The sequence below is a fragment of the Mustelus asterias genome, chromosome 4 (assembly GCF_964213995.1).
Source record: "Mustelus asterias chromosome 4, sMusAst1.hap1.1, whole genome shotgun sequence".
Lineage (NCBI taxonomy): Eukaryota > Metazoa > Chordata > Chondrichthyes > Carcharhiniformes > Triakidae > Mustelus > Mustelus asterias.
The window spans coordinates 21,082,019-21,099,297 of NC_135804.1; the positions used below are offsets into that span (position 1 = coordinate 21,082,019).

General features: G+C 41.4%; 2 protein-coding genes across 2 annotated transcripts in view; one reads left to right on the plus strand and one right to left on the minus strand.

Annotated features, from left to right (window-relative positions):
* The window catches only part of LOC144492531 (uncharacterized), a 41,530-nt gene that overhangs the window by 15,781 nt on the left and 8,470 nt on the right, over positions 1-17,279 (minus strand). The window lies entirely within an intron of this gene.
* The window catches only part of cdk10 (cyclin dependent kinase 10), a 29,034-nt gene that overhangs the window by 11,027 nt on the left and 728 nt on the right, over positions 1-17,279 (plus strand). Inside the window, exons 5-13 of the mRNA XM_078210637.1 lie at positions 469-550; positions 761-828; positions 2,967-3,019; positions 4,862-4,931; positions 6,660-6,719; positions 7,322-7,445; positions 9,808-9,947; positions 11,760-11,812; positions 16,538-16,664. Coding sequence (XP_078066763.1) covers positions 469-550; positions 761-828; positions 2,967-3,019; positions 4,862-4,931; positions 6,660-6,719; positions 7,322-7,445; positions 9,808-9,947; positions 11,760-11,812; positions 16,538-16,632 — 745 coding nt within the window. The 3' untranslated portion in view covers positions 16,633-16,664. The remainder of the gene's footprint in view (positions 1-468; positions 551-760; positions 829-2,966; positions 3,020-4,861; positions 4,932-6,659; positions 6,720-7,321; positions 7,446-9,807; positions 9,948-11,759; positions 11,813-16,537; positions 16,665-17,279) is intronic.

The window sequence follows — 17,279 nt, forward strand, 5'->3', positions numbered from 1 at the left end:
CCAGAAGAAGAAACATTTATCCCCACTCTCTGCCTTCTGTTAGTTAGCCAGTCTTCTATCCAAGCTAATAAATTACCCCAACCCCATGTGAGCTTATCTTCTATACAGCACCTTAAAAGACGTCTTCTTGAAGTCCGGATATACTACATCTACAGTATCCCCATTATCCATTTAGCTTTGTTACATCTTCGAAGAACTCTAGCAAATTAGTCAAACATGATTTATCCTTCATAAAACCATGCTGACGCTAATGTTTGTCATTATCAGAGGTGCTGTTCTATGATTGGTATTGGCCTTATCTACCTGGGTGTTAAAAGCTGAGGCCGCTGCAAAACATTTTAAATACCTTTAGGAAGGATGTGTTATACATTTGAGCTGTGTTATCATGTAATGCTTTTACTAAGGTAGAACATGAAGATCGTTAAGCAATAGATGAATTTTTCACTTCTTTATCACGTTTTTCCACAGTATTTTCCTGGTAATGGGATACTGTGAACAGGATCTTGCCAGTCTGCTGGAAAATATGCAGTCACCGTTCTCAGAGGCTCAGGTAAACATAAGTTTAAATTTTTAGAATTTCTATCATAGTTTGTTAAAAAAGTTGCAAAGTCCTAGCTTGGTAACTTCATTCCCAAGTGAAAGCACCACATTCTCACTTTTCGTTCTTTTATATTCTCACGGATTTATAAAGCACTTTACAGCCATTATTCCTTTCTAAAATTTAATGCGTCAACAATGGATTGCTTCCCTTTTTCTTAAGGTGAAATGTATAATCCTGCAGTTATTGAAGGGACTGCGATATCTACACGAAAACTTCATTATTCACAGGTGAGAGAGTTGAAAAGGTAAGTATCATTGTTTCCTTTCACACAGACTTGAAACAGTAAATCACTTTGACACTGGGGAGTAGAAGACCAAAGAGCTGCCCTTTAAAAAAAACCTGCTACTGCACAAAAAAAAGGAGACAATGCTGGATTGTAGCTGGAAAACTAAACACACTGGGCTAGATATTTGGGGCAGTGGTGCTAAATGGCAAGTTTCGAATTGGCTATCCATTATACATGGGATCTAACATTTGGTTTTATTTCTACCCCATTAACTTTCACAAATGGGTTGGCTTTTTTATCTTTCAGCTTCTTAAAGTTCGGAATATGATCAAACCCTATATGTTGGAATGTGCAATTTTGCAACCCAAAATTGCTCTTGGTTCTTTGTACATGAAATTCAAACCTTAGTTCAGCAAAACTTTGTGCCTGATAACCTAGATTTTATGAGCATAAAATAATTTTAGCACAACATTTTGGGTTTTCTTGCCTTGTACTTAACTACCAACAGTGGCCTATTCCTAAAAAGGCTAAAAAGTCAACTATTTAGTGGGTTTGAAGTAATGTATTGGCTAGATTGCAGGATTATTCTGTGAAGGAAAGAATGAACCAATTGGATCTTTACAACAATCCTTCAGTATTTAAGTTTATTTTTCTGGTGGTGATTCACAAATTACTAAATTTATTGAATTCTGTTTTTAACAATTGGTACAATCTGAGCCTATGACCTCCTAGGTTGCAAGTCCTAAGACAAGAATGATTACACACAGGTATGCCATTTATTTGTCTAATGGCAGGGTGAAAAGCATACATTCTTCATATCAGATTAGACTTTGCCAGCTTATCTTTTATAGAAATACTGAATACTTTAAATGTTATAGCTCCATGGAATTTCTTTTAATGTGGTGCTGATTTTCATGAAATTATGTCAATTTGTTAGCAGTTTGGGGCACTAATTGCATTCATTGTTTGCTGTGTTATGAAATTTCTTTCCCACTGATGTTGTGGCCCTCAGTGCAGCACAGCAAGGCATGGCTCAGTTGTTGAACTTGAATCAGAAGGTTGTGGGTTTAAGTTCCACTATAGGGCTTGAGCACAAAATTCAAGGCTAACACTCCAGTGCAGTACTGAGGGGAGTGCGACATTGTCTTTTTGTGATGATATGTTAAATAAGACCCTTCTGCCTTTTCTGTTCGATAGGGAGTTATTGCCAGTCCCCTGGTCAATATTTCTTTCTTTCACCTGTCTGCCCAATTGATTCTGGATACATTGGCAAGGAATTTTCTAGAACCTCTTTGCGTAACGAGAGCTTAAGAGCGAAGTTACGCCACTTTTTCTAAGGATATTCACACATGACAGAATTAGGTTAGCTCTAAAAGATACAAAAGTCGTGAGGTCACATACCAACCGACTCAAGAACAGCTTCTTCCCTGCTGCCATCAGACTTTTGAATGGATCTACCTTGCATCAAGTTGATCTTCCTCTACACCCTAACAATGACCGTAACACTACATCTGCACTCTCTCGTTTCCTTCTCCCCTTTGTACTCCAGGAATGGTATGCTCTGTCTATATAATGTTCACGAAACAATACTTTTCACTATGCTAATACATGTGACAATGATAAATCAAATCAAATAAAGTGAAACATTGCTATAGCACCTTTACTTGTTCGTCAGCACTGCTTCCAATATATCTTCCAAAATTCTCTGCTACTCATTTCCCGAGCTGGGCACCTCCACGTATATGACCAACAAAATTCCTGAATTTATGCTGTTAATGTGCTGCTGCACATTTAATCCCAAATATTTAAACATAGCAGGACCTGGAAACGGCGTAACAACAGGAAAATCTGCATTCCTCGGGCCTGAAGCATTTTTTTTTAGGAAAGAAGTACTTTTATAATTATCGACGCTTTTCTTTTCAAAAAATCAATTTTTATTTCTTTCTGTATGAATCATTCTAACTGTTAATTATAAACTGTAATGCCTTCTGAGAGGTTAATTGGAGCAGAAATCATTCTGTTTAGCTCAGAGTCAGTGCTGTTTAGTAACAGGGACGTGGGCCTTGGGTCCCATCTACAGCTCTGAGACGAGCTTTTACACGGCTTCAGATTGGTAACAAATCCTTTTCTTTTCTGCAGGGACCTTAAGGTGTCCAACTTACTAATGACCGATAAAGGGTGTGTTAAGATAGGTAAGATTTGTAACCTTCTATTTATATTTAATGTCGTTGGTTCCATTAGCTTTTGGTCTCATAAAATTGATTTAACCATTTGAAATTGCACAATAATAACTTTCATGAATTCTTTATATTTAAAAAAATTAAGGTGGGCTTTCTTCAGACTGCTATAGGCTGTGCTTTGTGGGACCATTGTTTAATTTGTAAATTGAACCTACAGTGGTACAGTGATTAACATTGCTGTCTCACAGCTCCAGGGACCCAGGTTCAATTCCAGCCTTGGGTGACTGTCTGTGTGGAGTTTGCACATTCTCCCCATATCTGCGTGGGTTTCCTCTGGGTGCTCTGGTTTTCTCCCACAGCCTACAAATTTGCAGATTAGATGGATTGGCCACACTAAATTGCCCCTTAGTGTCCCAAGATATGTAGATTCAATGGATCAGCCATGGGAAATGTATGGGGTTATGGGGATAGAGCGAGGGAGAGAGCCTGGATAAGATACTCTATCAGAGAGTTGGTGCAGACTTGATGGGCCAAATGGCCTCTTCTGCACTCTCGGGATTCCATGATTCCAACAGTTTCATGAGCTATGAAGTTGGCCTTATCGGCAACCTCCTAAGTAAGGCCGGAGCCATTTGCTCACTGCTAGTTTGATGCTGAAATAGGACACATCAAAACCATTCTGCACGATAATGGTACCCTGATCAGGTCATTGCCATCCTGCAGGATAATGGTACCCAGATCAGGTCATTGCTTGCTGTATGTCACGTAAGCTCATGAATAGGCTTAAGGTGACCACCTTCAGTCCTGGAAAGTGTCCAGTCTACCTCAGAAATTTGAGCAACAGGTGCAGCTAGCCATTTGTCGCTGTACCTATGAAGGAGCAACACTCTGCTTACAGGATGCTGCTGTCAAGCCAAAAAGATGTTCTACCTGTCACATGAATGAGCAATGGAGTATATGAATTTCAGTGCTGCTGTGATGCCTGGTATGTAGGCCATACATCCCATCAACTGGTGGTGGATTGGATCAAACATCATGTACCTTTGGCTGTTGGTAGCAGACAATGTACTGAACTTACCCAACCAGTCTGTGCTTGCAAAACTCAAAACATAGTGCCCAACATTAAATGTGATTTTTTTTTATTGGACAACACTTGCTAAACAATCCTGATCGTGCTAAGAATGACTCTGAAGACCAATTTAGGAATATCTATGCGGCACGCATTGAGGCTCGATTATTCATGCTAGAAGCCACATATATTCACACACAAGGCCCTGTCTTTGCAGACAGAATGAGCATGCCCAAGCATTGCACCTTTTTCCACTAAACAAAAGCTTAGGGGTCAGCCAATCCGTGGTTCATTCCCCATGGTAATACCTTGATCAATCGGAGTCAACCTGCCTGGTTTGAATTTGAACAATAGCTTCGCAGTTAACTGTTCCCTACTACATTCTCCAGGACCTCACTTCTACCGAACTTGTTAACCAATCAGCACTCTCTTCTCATGGGGTATAAATTGCAATCTGTCTTGATGAACGCAGGATGAAAAGCTTAGGCAGCATGTCTCTCTTTTTCAGCAATTTGTTCACTATTCACACTCCCTGAATTTAGGTATTCTGCTCCCACGTGCCATCTCATCATTTAACTCTTGACTTTTTATGGGACCTTAGTGTGAACATGTTGACTGCCACAATAGTGACTACACTTCAAAAGTAATTATTTAGCTATAAATTGCTTCAGTGAGTCCTGAAGCTGTCAAAGGCACTATAATTCTTCCTTTTGCACCTTATACTGTTTAGAGGCTGCATATCTTTCCTGTTTTAAATCTTTTAACGATGTTATTCTTCATTGCAGCGGATTTTGGGTTGGCACGCGCATATGGAGTGCCTTTGAAGCCAATGACTCCAAAAGTAGTCACACTATGGTAAGTTAGTTGGCACAGATTAATGTAGGTCCCATATTTCTATGATTGTGATATGATTTGATATTAAACTAGGTGTGCTGCTTGAAGGCCCTTTTTGGAGTGTGTTCACTATCATCCCTTCATGTTTTCCTCAGCTCCACATATTTATTTCCAAAAGCACCTCTTGACCTCGATTTTATAAACAGTTATCTATTATGCATCATGATGCTGCATTTGTTGAGAAGGTTGAGGGAATACTGGAGACAAGCGTTTAGAAGATCGTATCCTCTCTCCGTCTAATTCAAAATCTCTGCATAGGTCACAGATATCTTTTTCATCCAGTGAGTTACCAGAAACTTCAAGACACAATAATGAAAACCCAATGTGACTGTTGCATTGCAAATTTTGGTTAAACATTAGAGACCAACCTTTATGAAATACACTATGTTGAAGTCACCTTACTCCACACCACTTGGATAGAGTCATAGAGGTTTACAGCACGGAAACAGGCCCTTTGGCCCAACTTGTCCATGCCACCCAGTTTTTACCATTAAGCTATTCCCAATTGCCCGCATTCAGCCCATATCCCTCTATACCCATCCTACCCATGTAACTGTCTAAATGCTTTTTAAAAGACAAAATTATATCCGTCTCTACTACTGCCTCTGGCAGCTTGTTCCAGACACTCATCACCCTCTGAGTGAAAAAATTGCCCCTCTGGATCCTTTTGCATCTCTCCCCTCTCACCTTAAACCTATACTCTCTAGTTTTAGACTCCTCTACCTTTGGGAAAAGATATCTACCTTATCTATGCCCCTCATTATTTTATAGACCTCTATAAGATCACCCCTAAGCCTCTTATGCTCCAGGAAGTCCCAGTCTGTCCAGCCTCTCCTTATAACTCAAACCATCAAGTCCCGGTAGCATCCAAGTAAATCTTTTTTGCATTCTTCCTAGTTTAGTATCCTTACAAACCAATTTTCAATGATCTCACTCTGTCAGTCATTTCTTGTGATTAATGTTTCAAAGCTTCATGATCTATCTGTTTAAAAGCAGCCACATATCTAATCTAATGCTTTTATGCAGTCATATCTCGATAACTGACTCAAGATCAGCTTCTTTCCAGCTGCTATCAGACTTTTGAATGGACCTACCATATATTAAGCTGATTTTTCTCTACATCCTAGCTGTGATTGTAACACTACATTCTGCACTGTCTCCTCTCCTCCTCCCTTATGTTCTCTATGAACGGTATGCTTTGTCTGTATAGTGCGCAAGGAAACAATACTTTTCACTGTATCCCAATACATGTGACAATGAATCAAATCAATATGTGACACTCCAACATGTACTTTTGTCCATCTCAACACTTCAATCCCAGTCTCTTTTCAAGCAACACTATGCTGCCAGCAGTGTTAAAGATCTTTCTGGATCTCTGAAAAGAATGTAAAGTTTTCTGGGACTGTAGGTGTTGCACAGTGATGTCCATAAGTTTCAATGTTCATTTTCATATTAACGAATTAAAATCAAAGAAATAAAACTCACAGTTTGTCACTTCTTTCAAAAACTACAGACTTGTTAAAATTGTGCCACTTTAACGTTTGCCACTTGTTTTTCAAAACCAAAGGCTCCTTATTTAAAGCAGTTATATTGGATGTTTTGACTTGTGAAACATTTAAACATTGAGGTTACTTTTCGTATTTGGGAGCTCAGAATTTTTGATTGGATTTTGTCTACTTGAATTCTTAGGTACAGAGCACCAGAATTACTACTGGGAACAAAGACCCAGACTACAGCTATTGACATGTGGTAAGTATCTTATTTGATGTAAAATAAAAGACCTTAAGATGTAGAAGCAGAAGTTGGCTATTAGGCCCGTCGAGTCTGCTCCATCATTCAATGTGATCATGACTGATCTAATACGATAATCCTCAACTCCAATTACCTGCTTATAGAACTGCTGCCTCACAGTGCCAGGGACCTGGGTTTGATTCCCGGCTTGGGTCACTGTCCGTGTGAAGTTTGCACATTCTCCCTGTGTCTGTGTGGGTTTCCTCTGAGTGCTCCGGTTTCCTCCCACAGTCCAAAGATGTGCAGGTTAGGTGGTTGGCCTTGCTAAATTGCCCCTTCGTGTCAGGGGGACTCACTAGGATAAATGCATGGGGTTATGGGGATAGGGCCTGGGTGGGATTGTGGTCGATGCAGATGGGCCAAATGACCTCCTCCTGAACTGTAGGATTCTATGATTCTATGAATCCAAGCAGACTAAGCTGGAAATACTCAGCAAAAAGGCAGCCTCTCCCTCTCTCATGAAGTCTCTTATTTACTTGTGCTAAATCTGATTTTTTTTTCTTTTTGTTACTAAGCTGTGATACAGGTTTTCTCATAATCTTTTCTTTTTGCTTATACAGGGCGGTGGGTTGTATTCTTGCAGAGCTGTTGGCTCACAAACCTTTGCTTCCAGGAAGCTCTGAGATCCATCAGATTGACCTGATTGTTCAGTTATTAGGGACTCCTAATGAGAATATATGGCCAGTAAGTCATGGTGTGAATACTTCAGAGGTTTGCTCGCTCACTACAAGTAGAGAAAATAACATATTTATTAAGGTGCAATAAATGTTGTAGAGCACAACTCTTTTGAGTGTGTAAGCTCAGAAACTTGAAGTGTAAATTCAATTTGTTAGCTTTTTAGTGTCATCCTTCTAAAGCCAAGGCTTTGTTAGAGCAGTCAAAATATGGACATCTAGTTAAAAGCCTCTTCTTCTGTTAGTGACCGTCACTCCTAACTACTTAAACTTAATGGAATTAAAGAGCACGGCCTCAATTTTCCAGCCGCTTTACGCCCATGCCCGCGCAGAACGCGTTAGAGCGGAGCGAAGTCGGAAAATCGTGGGTGAGTGGTATAGTGCATTCTGTGCCGGCGCCAAACCACATTGGGTATCGTCCCACCCACTGCTCCCAGACATAATCGGGTCCCTGCCCAATAAGGCAGTGGCAGTGCCAGGGTGCTGGGGGTGGAGCTTGGGGGAGGGGGGGGGGGGGGGTGGTGTGGTGGTGGTGCAGAGCCAGAAGTGGGGAACGGAGGAGCCTTGAGGGGGTGGGGGGAGGGCATCACAAAATGGAGGGTCATGTAGGGGGACCCATTGGAAAGGCCCTGATGCCAGTGATCTTAGTTGTGGAGGGGGAGTGGGGTGGGTAAACATCCCTTGAATGAGGGGAGGACAGGGTTTGGGGGGCGGGGGATTCTCCTGATAACTGTGGCGGGGTGGGGAGAGTCCTCAATTTCAATTTGACACTGGAGCGCCCGATCTCTGAAGCCAGGATTATCGTGTTTGGCCCTGTCCATCTCAGAATCAGTGTAAAACTCACCACTCTCCCAAAAACTGACTATGGGAAAATTGCAATCTGATTCAATCACATCAGTTTTCGCCCCCGGAATGACACTTAGTCATTTTTTTGTGAAAATTCTGCCCCATGTCTGTATTACAGATAGAATTAAAAACATGTCTTTTGGATTTAAGTAATTGTTGCGGTAGAAAATTCTACCCAGATCATAGTCTGAAAGAACATTTGTTGTTCCATTTCTAACATGACCAGTGCCTTAAAGTGACTTTAACGACACAATTATTCTGTTTTAAGTTTCTCTAGTTTTGTGGTAGTAAGTGCTGAAAATAGCTGTAACAAAAGAGAAAGAAAATGTTGGAAATACTCAGTCGGCCATCCTTGGGGGGAGCAGAGAGAAACAAAATAAATATTTCAGGTCTGGGACCTTTCATCAGAACTCCCTTTTTAAGGTCACGAGCTTGAACATGGGGCTGACTTTTTCTCTGCGTGCGGAACCCCAAAGTCTGATATATGTCCCGGTCCTAAGCTTGAAGTCGGATGCAACTTTTGACTAGGAGGCCAATTAGTGGTCCGGTACTGCTTGCTGTCCAATTAATGATAGCAGGTGGCTCCCAAGACAAGAGGGCTAATAGGCGACCCTACAGCACGCACATCGGCAGGCCCCCACCAGAGGTGGGGGCTGCTTATGAAGATCAGAGGGAGGGAGGACACCTAAAATTGGAAAGCACCCTCTGAAAACCTTTTACAAGGAGGCCACAGCTGCCATGCCGTCATAGTGGAAGGGGTGCAGGGTGGCGTGTAGCTGCAGATATAGCCACCTTTCAATGGGGGCGCAGAGAGGGGGTTGGGGGGAGGGGAGGGCAGGGCAGAGTTAAGGTTAAGAATGGAGCAGTGGCCCCCAGCTCTGCTGCGGACTGCCACCCCCATTCATCACTTGGGGATTTGGTCGCAATGGGGTGTCCAACTGCCACCTGGAAAATTCCAGTCAGCATTTGCACAGTCGTCTTCATAACCCATCAATATCTATAATTGGTTACCGGATAACTTGCCTCCCAGAACCAGCATATTTAAAAATAGCCTGGCAGCGGGAACATGCAAGCAAACCAACACGTTAGCCTATAGTGGAAATTGCAGGGTCCATTGCCTCCATAGTTCTCAAAATGTTTGGTCTGTTCTTTGCTTCTGCTTCTTCCTCCACAAATGGTGCCAGAGCGGCTGAGATTTTTCCAGCATTTTCTGCTTTTTAGGTTCTCAGCATCCATGGTATTTTGCTTCTATATCACTGAAAATAGCTGCAGGTTTTAAACAGTTCTAACATTATTTTTCCACATGTTGAAATCTGTTTAAGCTTTTCATTCAGTTTGAAGAAGGCTCATTTTTTGTGTAATTTTGAACAAAGAAGATCACGTTATGTCTTGAAATAAATAGGAGGAAATGTTCATCTTCTGCATAAATGTTGTTATGTGGCTGTTATCACAATGCTCTTGATGCTCCTTTCATATTATCGAGTAGCTACTTATAGCTGTTTACCTGCATTTATGATGTGGTCTAGGGTTTTTCCAAGCTGCCATTAGTGGGTCAGTACACTCTGCGAAAACAGCCTTACAATAACCTGAAGCACAAGTTTCCATGGCTTTCGGAAGCAGGCCTCCGACTTCTCAACTTCCTCTTCATGTATGACCCAAAAAAGAGGTATTTTAACATTCGCTGTTTCGTATGTGGCAAGAGATTTGTGTTCTGATGGAAATAGTTTCTGTGGGAAAGTTAGTGCTTTCATGTGTTAGATCTTTATCTTTGTTGAGATAGCACTTCAAAATAAGGTCACATTATAAGAGCCAGTGTAGGTCTGGTGATAATATGGCAGTCATATTGATTGGGATTAGATTGTGTCCTCTCGTCTAAAAGAATTCTTACCCACTCTGTTGTTGGACACACTTCCAAGCTCTCTGCTTTGGTCTTTAATTTTCAGCATGCATGGTGCTGCAACAAGTATTTATATTGCAGTAATGAATTTATTCAAACGTTGAGAGCATTTTTCAACGTAGTATTTGGTCAGTTTTAGAGTAATACTGCTAATCCTGACCATGATTTACTTTATTACTGTAATGTTAACATTTCATAACTAAAATAAACTTATTTTTAACTTTCCTCCAACTCAGTATGTCTTCCTCTACCCCGATTATTTACTTCAATTTTTGTTTAGGTTTCACTTTTATTAAATGCGTATACCCATTCCACAACTTTTTTTTTTCTGTCTCATGGGTGCCTCCAGTGAAGGTGGAGCCAGTTTCAAAAAAGCTAGCTTAGCTGTAAACTGGCAAGAGGATTTTCTCAGCCTGTCTTCTTACAACAAGAAGAGTCATTTAGATTAAAAGTGCCGAGGTGCTAAGAGCAAGTCTAACTTCAAATGCAAGGAAGCCTCAGTTAACAGTGCATCACTTGGAAATCTCAGACCAGGCAGAGGAGAGATGTTTAATATGAGTGATGGGTGTGCAGCGTCTATTTTTGCTGCAGTGGATGTAGATGGTACACAAATTAAGATGGGCGTGGACACAGGAGCCTCTGCAACAGTGATCAGTGAGGAGACCTTCAGGAAGATTTGGGACTCTAAAGCAGGCACCGGCCCTTACTTAGGCAGAAATCAATCTTCGGATATACACCAGAGAGACCATACCATTGTTGGGGCATTAAAGGTGGACATTGCGTACACCACCACCGGAAAATTCACCTCCAAACCACACATTATCATCAGCTGCAACTATATCACTGTTCCTTCACTGCTGTTGGCTCAAATTCCTGGAACTCCCTAACAGCACTGTGGCTCTATCTAAACCAGATGACCTGCAGCGCTTTAAGAAGGTAGCTCACCACTGCCTTCAAGGGCAATTGGAGATGGCTGACAAAAATGCTGGCCTGGGCAGTGACGTCCGTGTTTCATGAAATTAAAAAACTGATGCAAATAAGTGCATTGTATCATTTACACACTTCCACGGCCAAATTTCCTAATTGTCCTCTCATCACTCAGTTCAGGGGCTGCTCATTTTTAAAATTTTGCCCCACTGTATTTTCAGAAGCTGAAGTGCTGAAAATGTCAATAATTTGCCCTCCGCATGTAAATCTATCTGTTGGATTGAGCTTTGAATTAAAAAGTTATAATAAGTTGATGGTTCTGTGACTTTGCATCTTGAATGATTAAGAACATAAGAACTAGGAGCAGGAGTAGGCCATCTGGCCCCTCGAGCCTGCTCTGCCATTCAATAAGATCATGGCTGATCTTTTCATGGACTCAGCTCCACTTACCCGCCCGCTCACCATAACCCTTAATTCCTTCACTGTTCAAAAATGTATCTATCCTTGCCTTAAAAACATTCAATTAAAACAGAATTTTACAAAGAACTGGTACTGGTTTAGTAGATTGCCACTAATGCAATTGTGTTTTGTAGTACTGTGATTCTGTACTTGGCATACGATAAAGGGGATGATGGATGTTATTCTATGTTAAAGGGCAACAGCAGAGGACAGTCTCGAAAGTTCCTATTTTAAAGAAAAACCATTACGTAAGTAGTTTTAGAAATATTTTGCCGTGATTTTCATTTTTCATTGTATTTCTGTACATAACAAAAACAAACTAATTCTGAACATATCATTTATTTTCAAATAGAAATCACATTGGATGAAGTAAAATTTGGTATTTGAACCTCTTTCCCCCCCCCCCCAAAAAAAAATTTGATTCTAATAACACTCTGATCTTGTGGTATAACTTGCATTGAATAAAGTGCATAAATCAAAATTTTCCCATCACTGTTTAAAAGTAAATTATCAACTTCATGTTGCCTGCCTACCTTGTATCAGAGTTGTATATCCATCTTTCCATGCCTACAGGCACATGAGGTAGACAGAGCACATACTCTTGTCTGTTCTCATGGCTAGAATTTCTGGGGCAGGTTGCTAGCTTTTCACCACCTTGGCCATCAAGTCTTGGAGTGTGACTCAAACCTGGAGCACCCGACTCAGAGGCAGAGATGCAACCCAATGCGCCATTAGACCTCTCAGAATTCTATATACTTACATATTTTATAATATCACAACTCAAAGGTGCATTGATAATATTTAAGTATTGTTGCCTTCTGCAACAGTTTCATTTATTTTGGTGGCTCAACACTTTATCCCAGATTGTAAAAAGCAGTTTCTGAAACTTGCAACCATCTGTGAAATGGTATATACCATAAGTCTAACAATTGTACCTCAGTATTGTGAGGTAAATGTGAAGTTATTCACTTTGGAAGCAAAAATAAGAAGGCAGATTACTACCTGAATGGCTGTAAATTGGGAGAGGGGAGCGTGCAGCGGGACCTGGGTGTCCTTGTGCGCCAGTTACTGAAGGTGAGCATGCAGGTGCAGCAGGTTGTAAAGAAGGCAAATGGCATGTTGGCCTTCATTGCGAGCGGTTTCGAGTACAGGAGCAGGGATGTGTTGTTGCAATTATACAGGGCCTTGGTGAGGCCACACCTAGAGTATTGTGTGCAGTTTTGGTCTCCTTTTCTGAGGAAAGATATTCTTGCTCTCAAGGGAGTTCAGTGAAGGTTTACCAGGCTGATTCTGGGGATGGTGGGACTGATGTATGAGGAGAGATTGACTAGATTAGGATTGTTTTTGCTGGAGTTCAGATGAATGAGGGGGCATCTCATAGAGACTTACAAAGTTCTAACAGGACTAGACAGGGTAGATGTAGGGGGGCTATTCCCTATGGTGGGGCAGTCCAGAACCAGGAGGTCACAGTCTGAAGATTCAGGGTATACCATTTTAGGACGAAGGTGAGGAGACATTTCTTCACCCAAAGTGTGGTGAGCCTGTGGAATTCATTACCACAGGAAGTAGTTGATGCCAAAACATTGAATATATTCAAGGGGAGGCTGGATACAGCACTTGGAGCAAATGGAATCAAAGGTTATGGGGAAAAAGCAGGATTAGACTATTGAGTTGGATGATCAGCCATGACGTAATGAATGGCAGAGCAGGCTCGAAAGGCTAAATGGCCTCCTCCTATCTTCTATGTTTCTCTGTCCTGGCAGTCACATCAGCTGCCCAGCACCTTCTCCAGTCCACTTTGAACAGTAGGAAATACCATGTTCAAAACTTTTATGTTCAAGCAAAAACTGCATTTAGAATATTTACACATGCAAATATACATCAAGTGAGTGGCAGTATAATGATTGACATCCTCAATACGCAAAGTCCAAAATCTTTAGTTCTTTCCTGAAATTTTTTACTGAGTCACTGGTAAACATCCTTCACTCTTGACCACCTTGTATTTAAAATGTAAAGAGAAGCATGGAACTGGAAGACCCATCCCTCTAACACATTCCTTTTGAATCTCCAAAAGGCAGATTACCTCTGAAGTTAAAATATTTTCTCTCGATTGTCAGACAATCAGAATATTAATTTCTACAACACAAGTAGATATGGTATAAATAACAATTTCTTGATCAAGTGCTGAGCCGTTTCCCCCCCGATGCCTGACTGCAAGAGTGTCTGTCTGATGGGTATTCTGGTTTGCCAGCCTTAACATTTCAAAGTATGGACTAGTCAAACAACTTGGACATTTTTAATTTTTGGGCAGGCAGTAACATCAACACAATAACTGGCTGCCTCCCCACAACACCATTGGGCCAGGTTTTACCGTAGCAGGAAAATTAATGAGACTTTCTCCTGCATCTTTTGGCCCACAATGTTTCTGAAAGTGCAAATTGATAACCTGCACCGAAGAGAAACCAGACATCTGGGATCTGAGAATAGGGCAAGAAACTGTATCTCCTTAATCCGATTGAAATAATGAGAAACAAATAGTGCAAGGACTACGAAGAAGGAGTAAAGAGTGGGTGAATTCAACATCAAATTGGGTGCAGAAAGAGAAATGGAGATGGAATGAAAGATTGGATTAAGGGAAAAATTGGGCAGCACGGTGGCACAGTGGTTAGCACTGCTGCCTCAGCACCAAGGACCTGGGTTCAATTCCAATCTTGGGTCACTGTCTGTGTGGATTTTGCATGTTCTCCCCGTATCTTTGTGGGTTTCCACCCACATTCCAAAGATGTGCAGGTTAGATTGATTGACCACGCTAAATTGCCCCTTAATGTCAGGGAGATTAGCAGGGTAAATACATGGGGTTACAGGGATACGGCCTGGTGGGATTATTGTTGGTGCAAGCTTGATGGGCCAAGTGGCGGCCTCCTGCACTTTAAGGATTCTATGACTTCTCAAATTTTAAAAAATATTTTAAATTGAAAATTTCAATACAACACTTCCTTCTGGGACTCTTGAAAAAAGTGTGTACAAGCAACGATCTATCTGTGTAACCAGGGTGAAGAATTGTTATTGAGGCTTTCACAATCTGAATCAGGAGCTGCCAATTGGAATAGTTAGTTAAATGTCAAATCATTCACAGGAAGCAACATTTTGAGAGATATGAAGGAAAAAGTTGGGTATTTTAAAAAATGTTTCCAATAGTAATTAAAATCTAAAGAAATTAAGTTAGGATCTTTGGTAGTATTAAGATCGTCCACACATTAAAGTATTACTCATACAAAAGTAGATAAGTCCCAACTTTTATTGCCACATTTAGTGGGTAACAAGCATGTAAGTACAGCAACTTTATATCCTTCTGTGTGTTTCAGTACAGAGTCTTTCAACAGGAGGCCAGTATAGTGAAGCTTCTGGAGGAGCCAGAGTAACTTGAATGGCAGCTTCCTGATAGCCTCCTCATTACTTATGATGCAAAATATGAATAAGGTGACCAGATTTTCAAAAGTCAAAAGTGGGATGCACTAACCAACGCCTGCTCATTTTGAGTTTCAAATTAGGGGGAAATGCAAGTCTGTATAATTGTGCTCCACTCCATTGTACAAGAGCTGTTTCTTCCTGGCCCCCACACTGAGCATGTCTACCTGCAGCTGCCCCACCTGCCGCAGAGCGACCATGAGCTCAATGATCATCGGATCCCTAGAGTGCAGAAGGAGACCATTCAGCCCATCGAGTCTGCACTGACCAGAGTTCCACCCAGGCCCTATTCCCGTAACCCCACATATTTGCCCTGCTAATCTCCCTGACACTAGGGTCAATTTGGCATGGCCAATCATCCTAACCCATGCAAGTTTGTACTGTGGGTGGAAACTGGAGCACCCGGAGAAAACCCACGCAGACACAGGAGAATGTACAAACTCCAGTGACCCGAGGCCGGAATTGAACCCGGGTCCTTGGCGCTGAGGCAGCAGTGCCAACCACTGTGCTGCCCATGATGGCAGAGGATAAGAGATGCTGTCAACACCATATCTGGGAGAGGGGCCTGGATAAATTGGAGCGCAAGCCAAGCTGGGATCAGCTGTCAATAATCCCAGGGTGTTCCCCCAGTCCGGCTGTATCTTCTATTGCCTCATTTCTAACAACATAGTTTCAAGGTTGTCCAAAAAAGGAAAAGCTGAAAATTTGGAGATTTGAATTACTTGAGGAAATTGTTGGGACAACAGCTGGAATACTGTGTGCAGTATTGGTCCCCTTATATGAGGAAGGATATATTGGCATTGGAGGGAGTGCAGAGAAGGTTCACCAGGTTGATACCGGAGATGAGGGGTTTGGATTATGAGGAGAGGCTGAGGAGATTGGGTTTGTACTCGTTGGAGTTTAGAAGGATGAGGGGGGATCTTATGGAGACTTATAAGATAATGCGGGGGCTGGATAGGGTGGAGGCGGAGAGATTCTTTCCACTTAGTAAGGAAGTTAAAACTAGAGGACACAGCCTCAAAATAAAGGGGGGTCGGTTTAAGACAGAGTTGAGGAGGAACTTCTTCTCCCAGAGGGTGGTGAATCTCTGGAATTCTCTGCCCACTGAGGTGGTGGAGGCTACCTCGCTGAATATGTTTAAAGCGCGGATGGATGGATTCCTGATCGGTAAGGGAATTAAGGGTTATGGGGATCAGGCGGGTAAGTGGTACTGATCCACGTCAGATCAGCCATGATCTTATTGAATGGCGGGGCAGGCTCGAGGGGCTAGATGGCCTACTCCTGCTCCTATTTCTTATGTTCTTATGTTCTAACAGGATTGTTCAGGCAAGGCCTAGATATGGACCAATCAGTACACCACCCTGAAGTGCATTTTTCTATTATAAATGTAAAACTAAACTGCAAAATCAATTTACTGTTCAGGATAAAACTTATCCAAATACCTGTCTGATTAATAGAAAAAAATATATAATTTGAAACTAAATCAAAAACTCTCTCTCTTAAAGCGTGTGAACCAGAGCTGATGCCTACATTCCCTCATCATCGTAACAAGCGAGCTGCTTCTAGTCTGGATAATCAGCAAAAACGTCTCAAAGTGTAATGCAATGTACTTGATGCCTCAGGACATCTAAGGTACAAGGTCACTTATTCTCTTTCACATGTGGGTGGTGTGTCTTTGTCAAGCCTATTCCCACTGCAGTGTGTGTGAGAAACAATTTCAAGATTGTAAGTAATACTGCAAGGTTACCTCTCTTGATGCAGTCACATTTTAGTGTGGTGATTGGGTATTTTCCTCCTCTTATCTCTTAACATTTAGTTCAAAAAGTGCCAATATCCTTATATTTCCCTCTAACTTAATTGTATTTACCAACCAGGACTTCAAATTGTCCAAAAGCATTCAAGTAAATTCCTTAGTTAATAGTTAACAGTACAGTTAATCATCAGAAGGGTGATGAAGGAGCAGTGCTCCGAATGCTTGTGATTTCAAATGAACCTGTTGGACTATAACCTGGTATCGTGACACCTCAAATCGTCAGAAAAAATATACATCCCAAACTGCAGTTGTCAAAAACGTCACCTCAATTTTATAGTTTGCACAAGTTGAATTCTGACCCACTCCTGATCTAGGTTGTAAAGAAACCTGCATTCAATGATTGTTTATTATGAAAACAAGAAATCTTGGCTGATTTTTGTTCACTGTAATTTTGGAATTCTTAATCCATATTTTAATTTGGTCAACTTCTATGC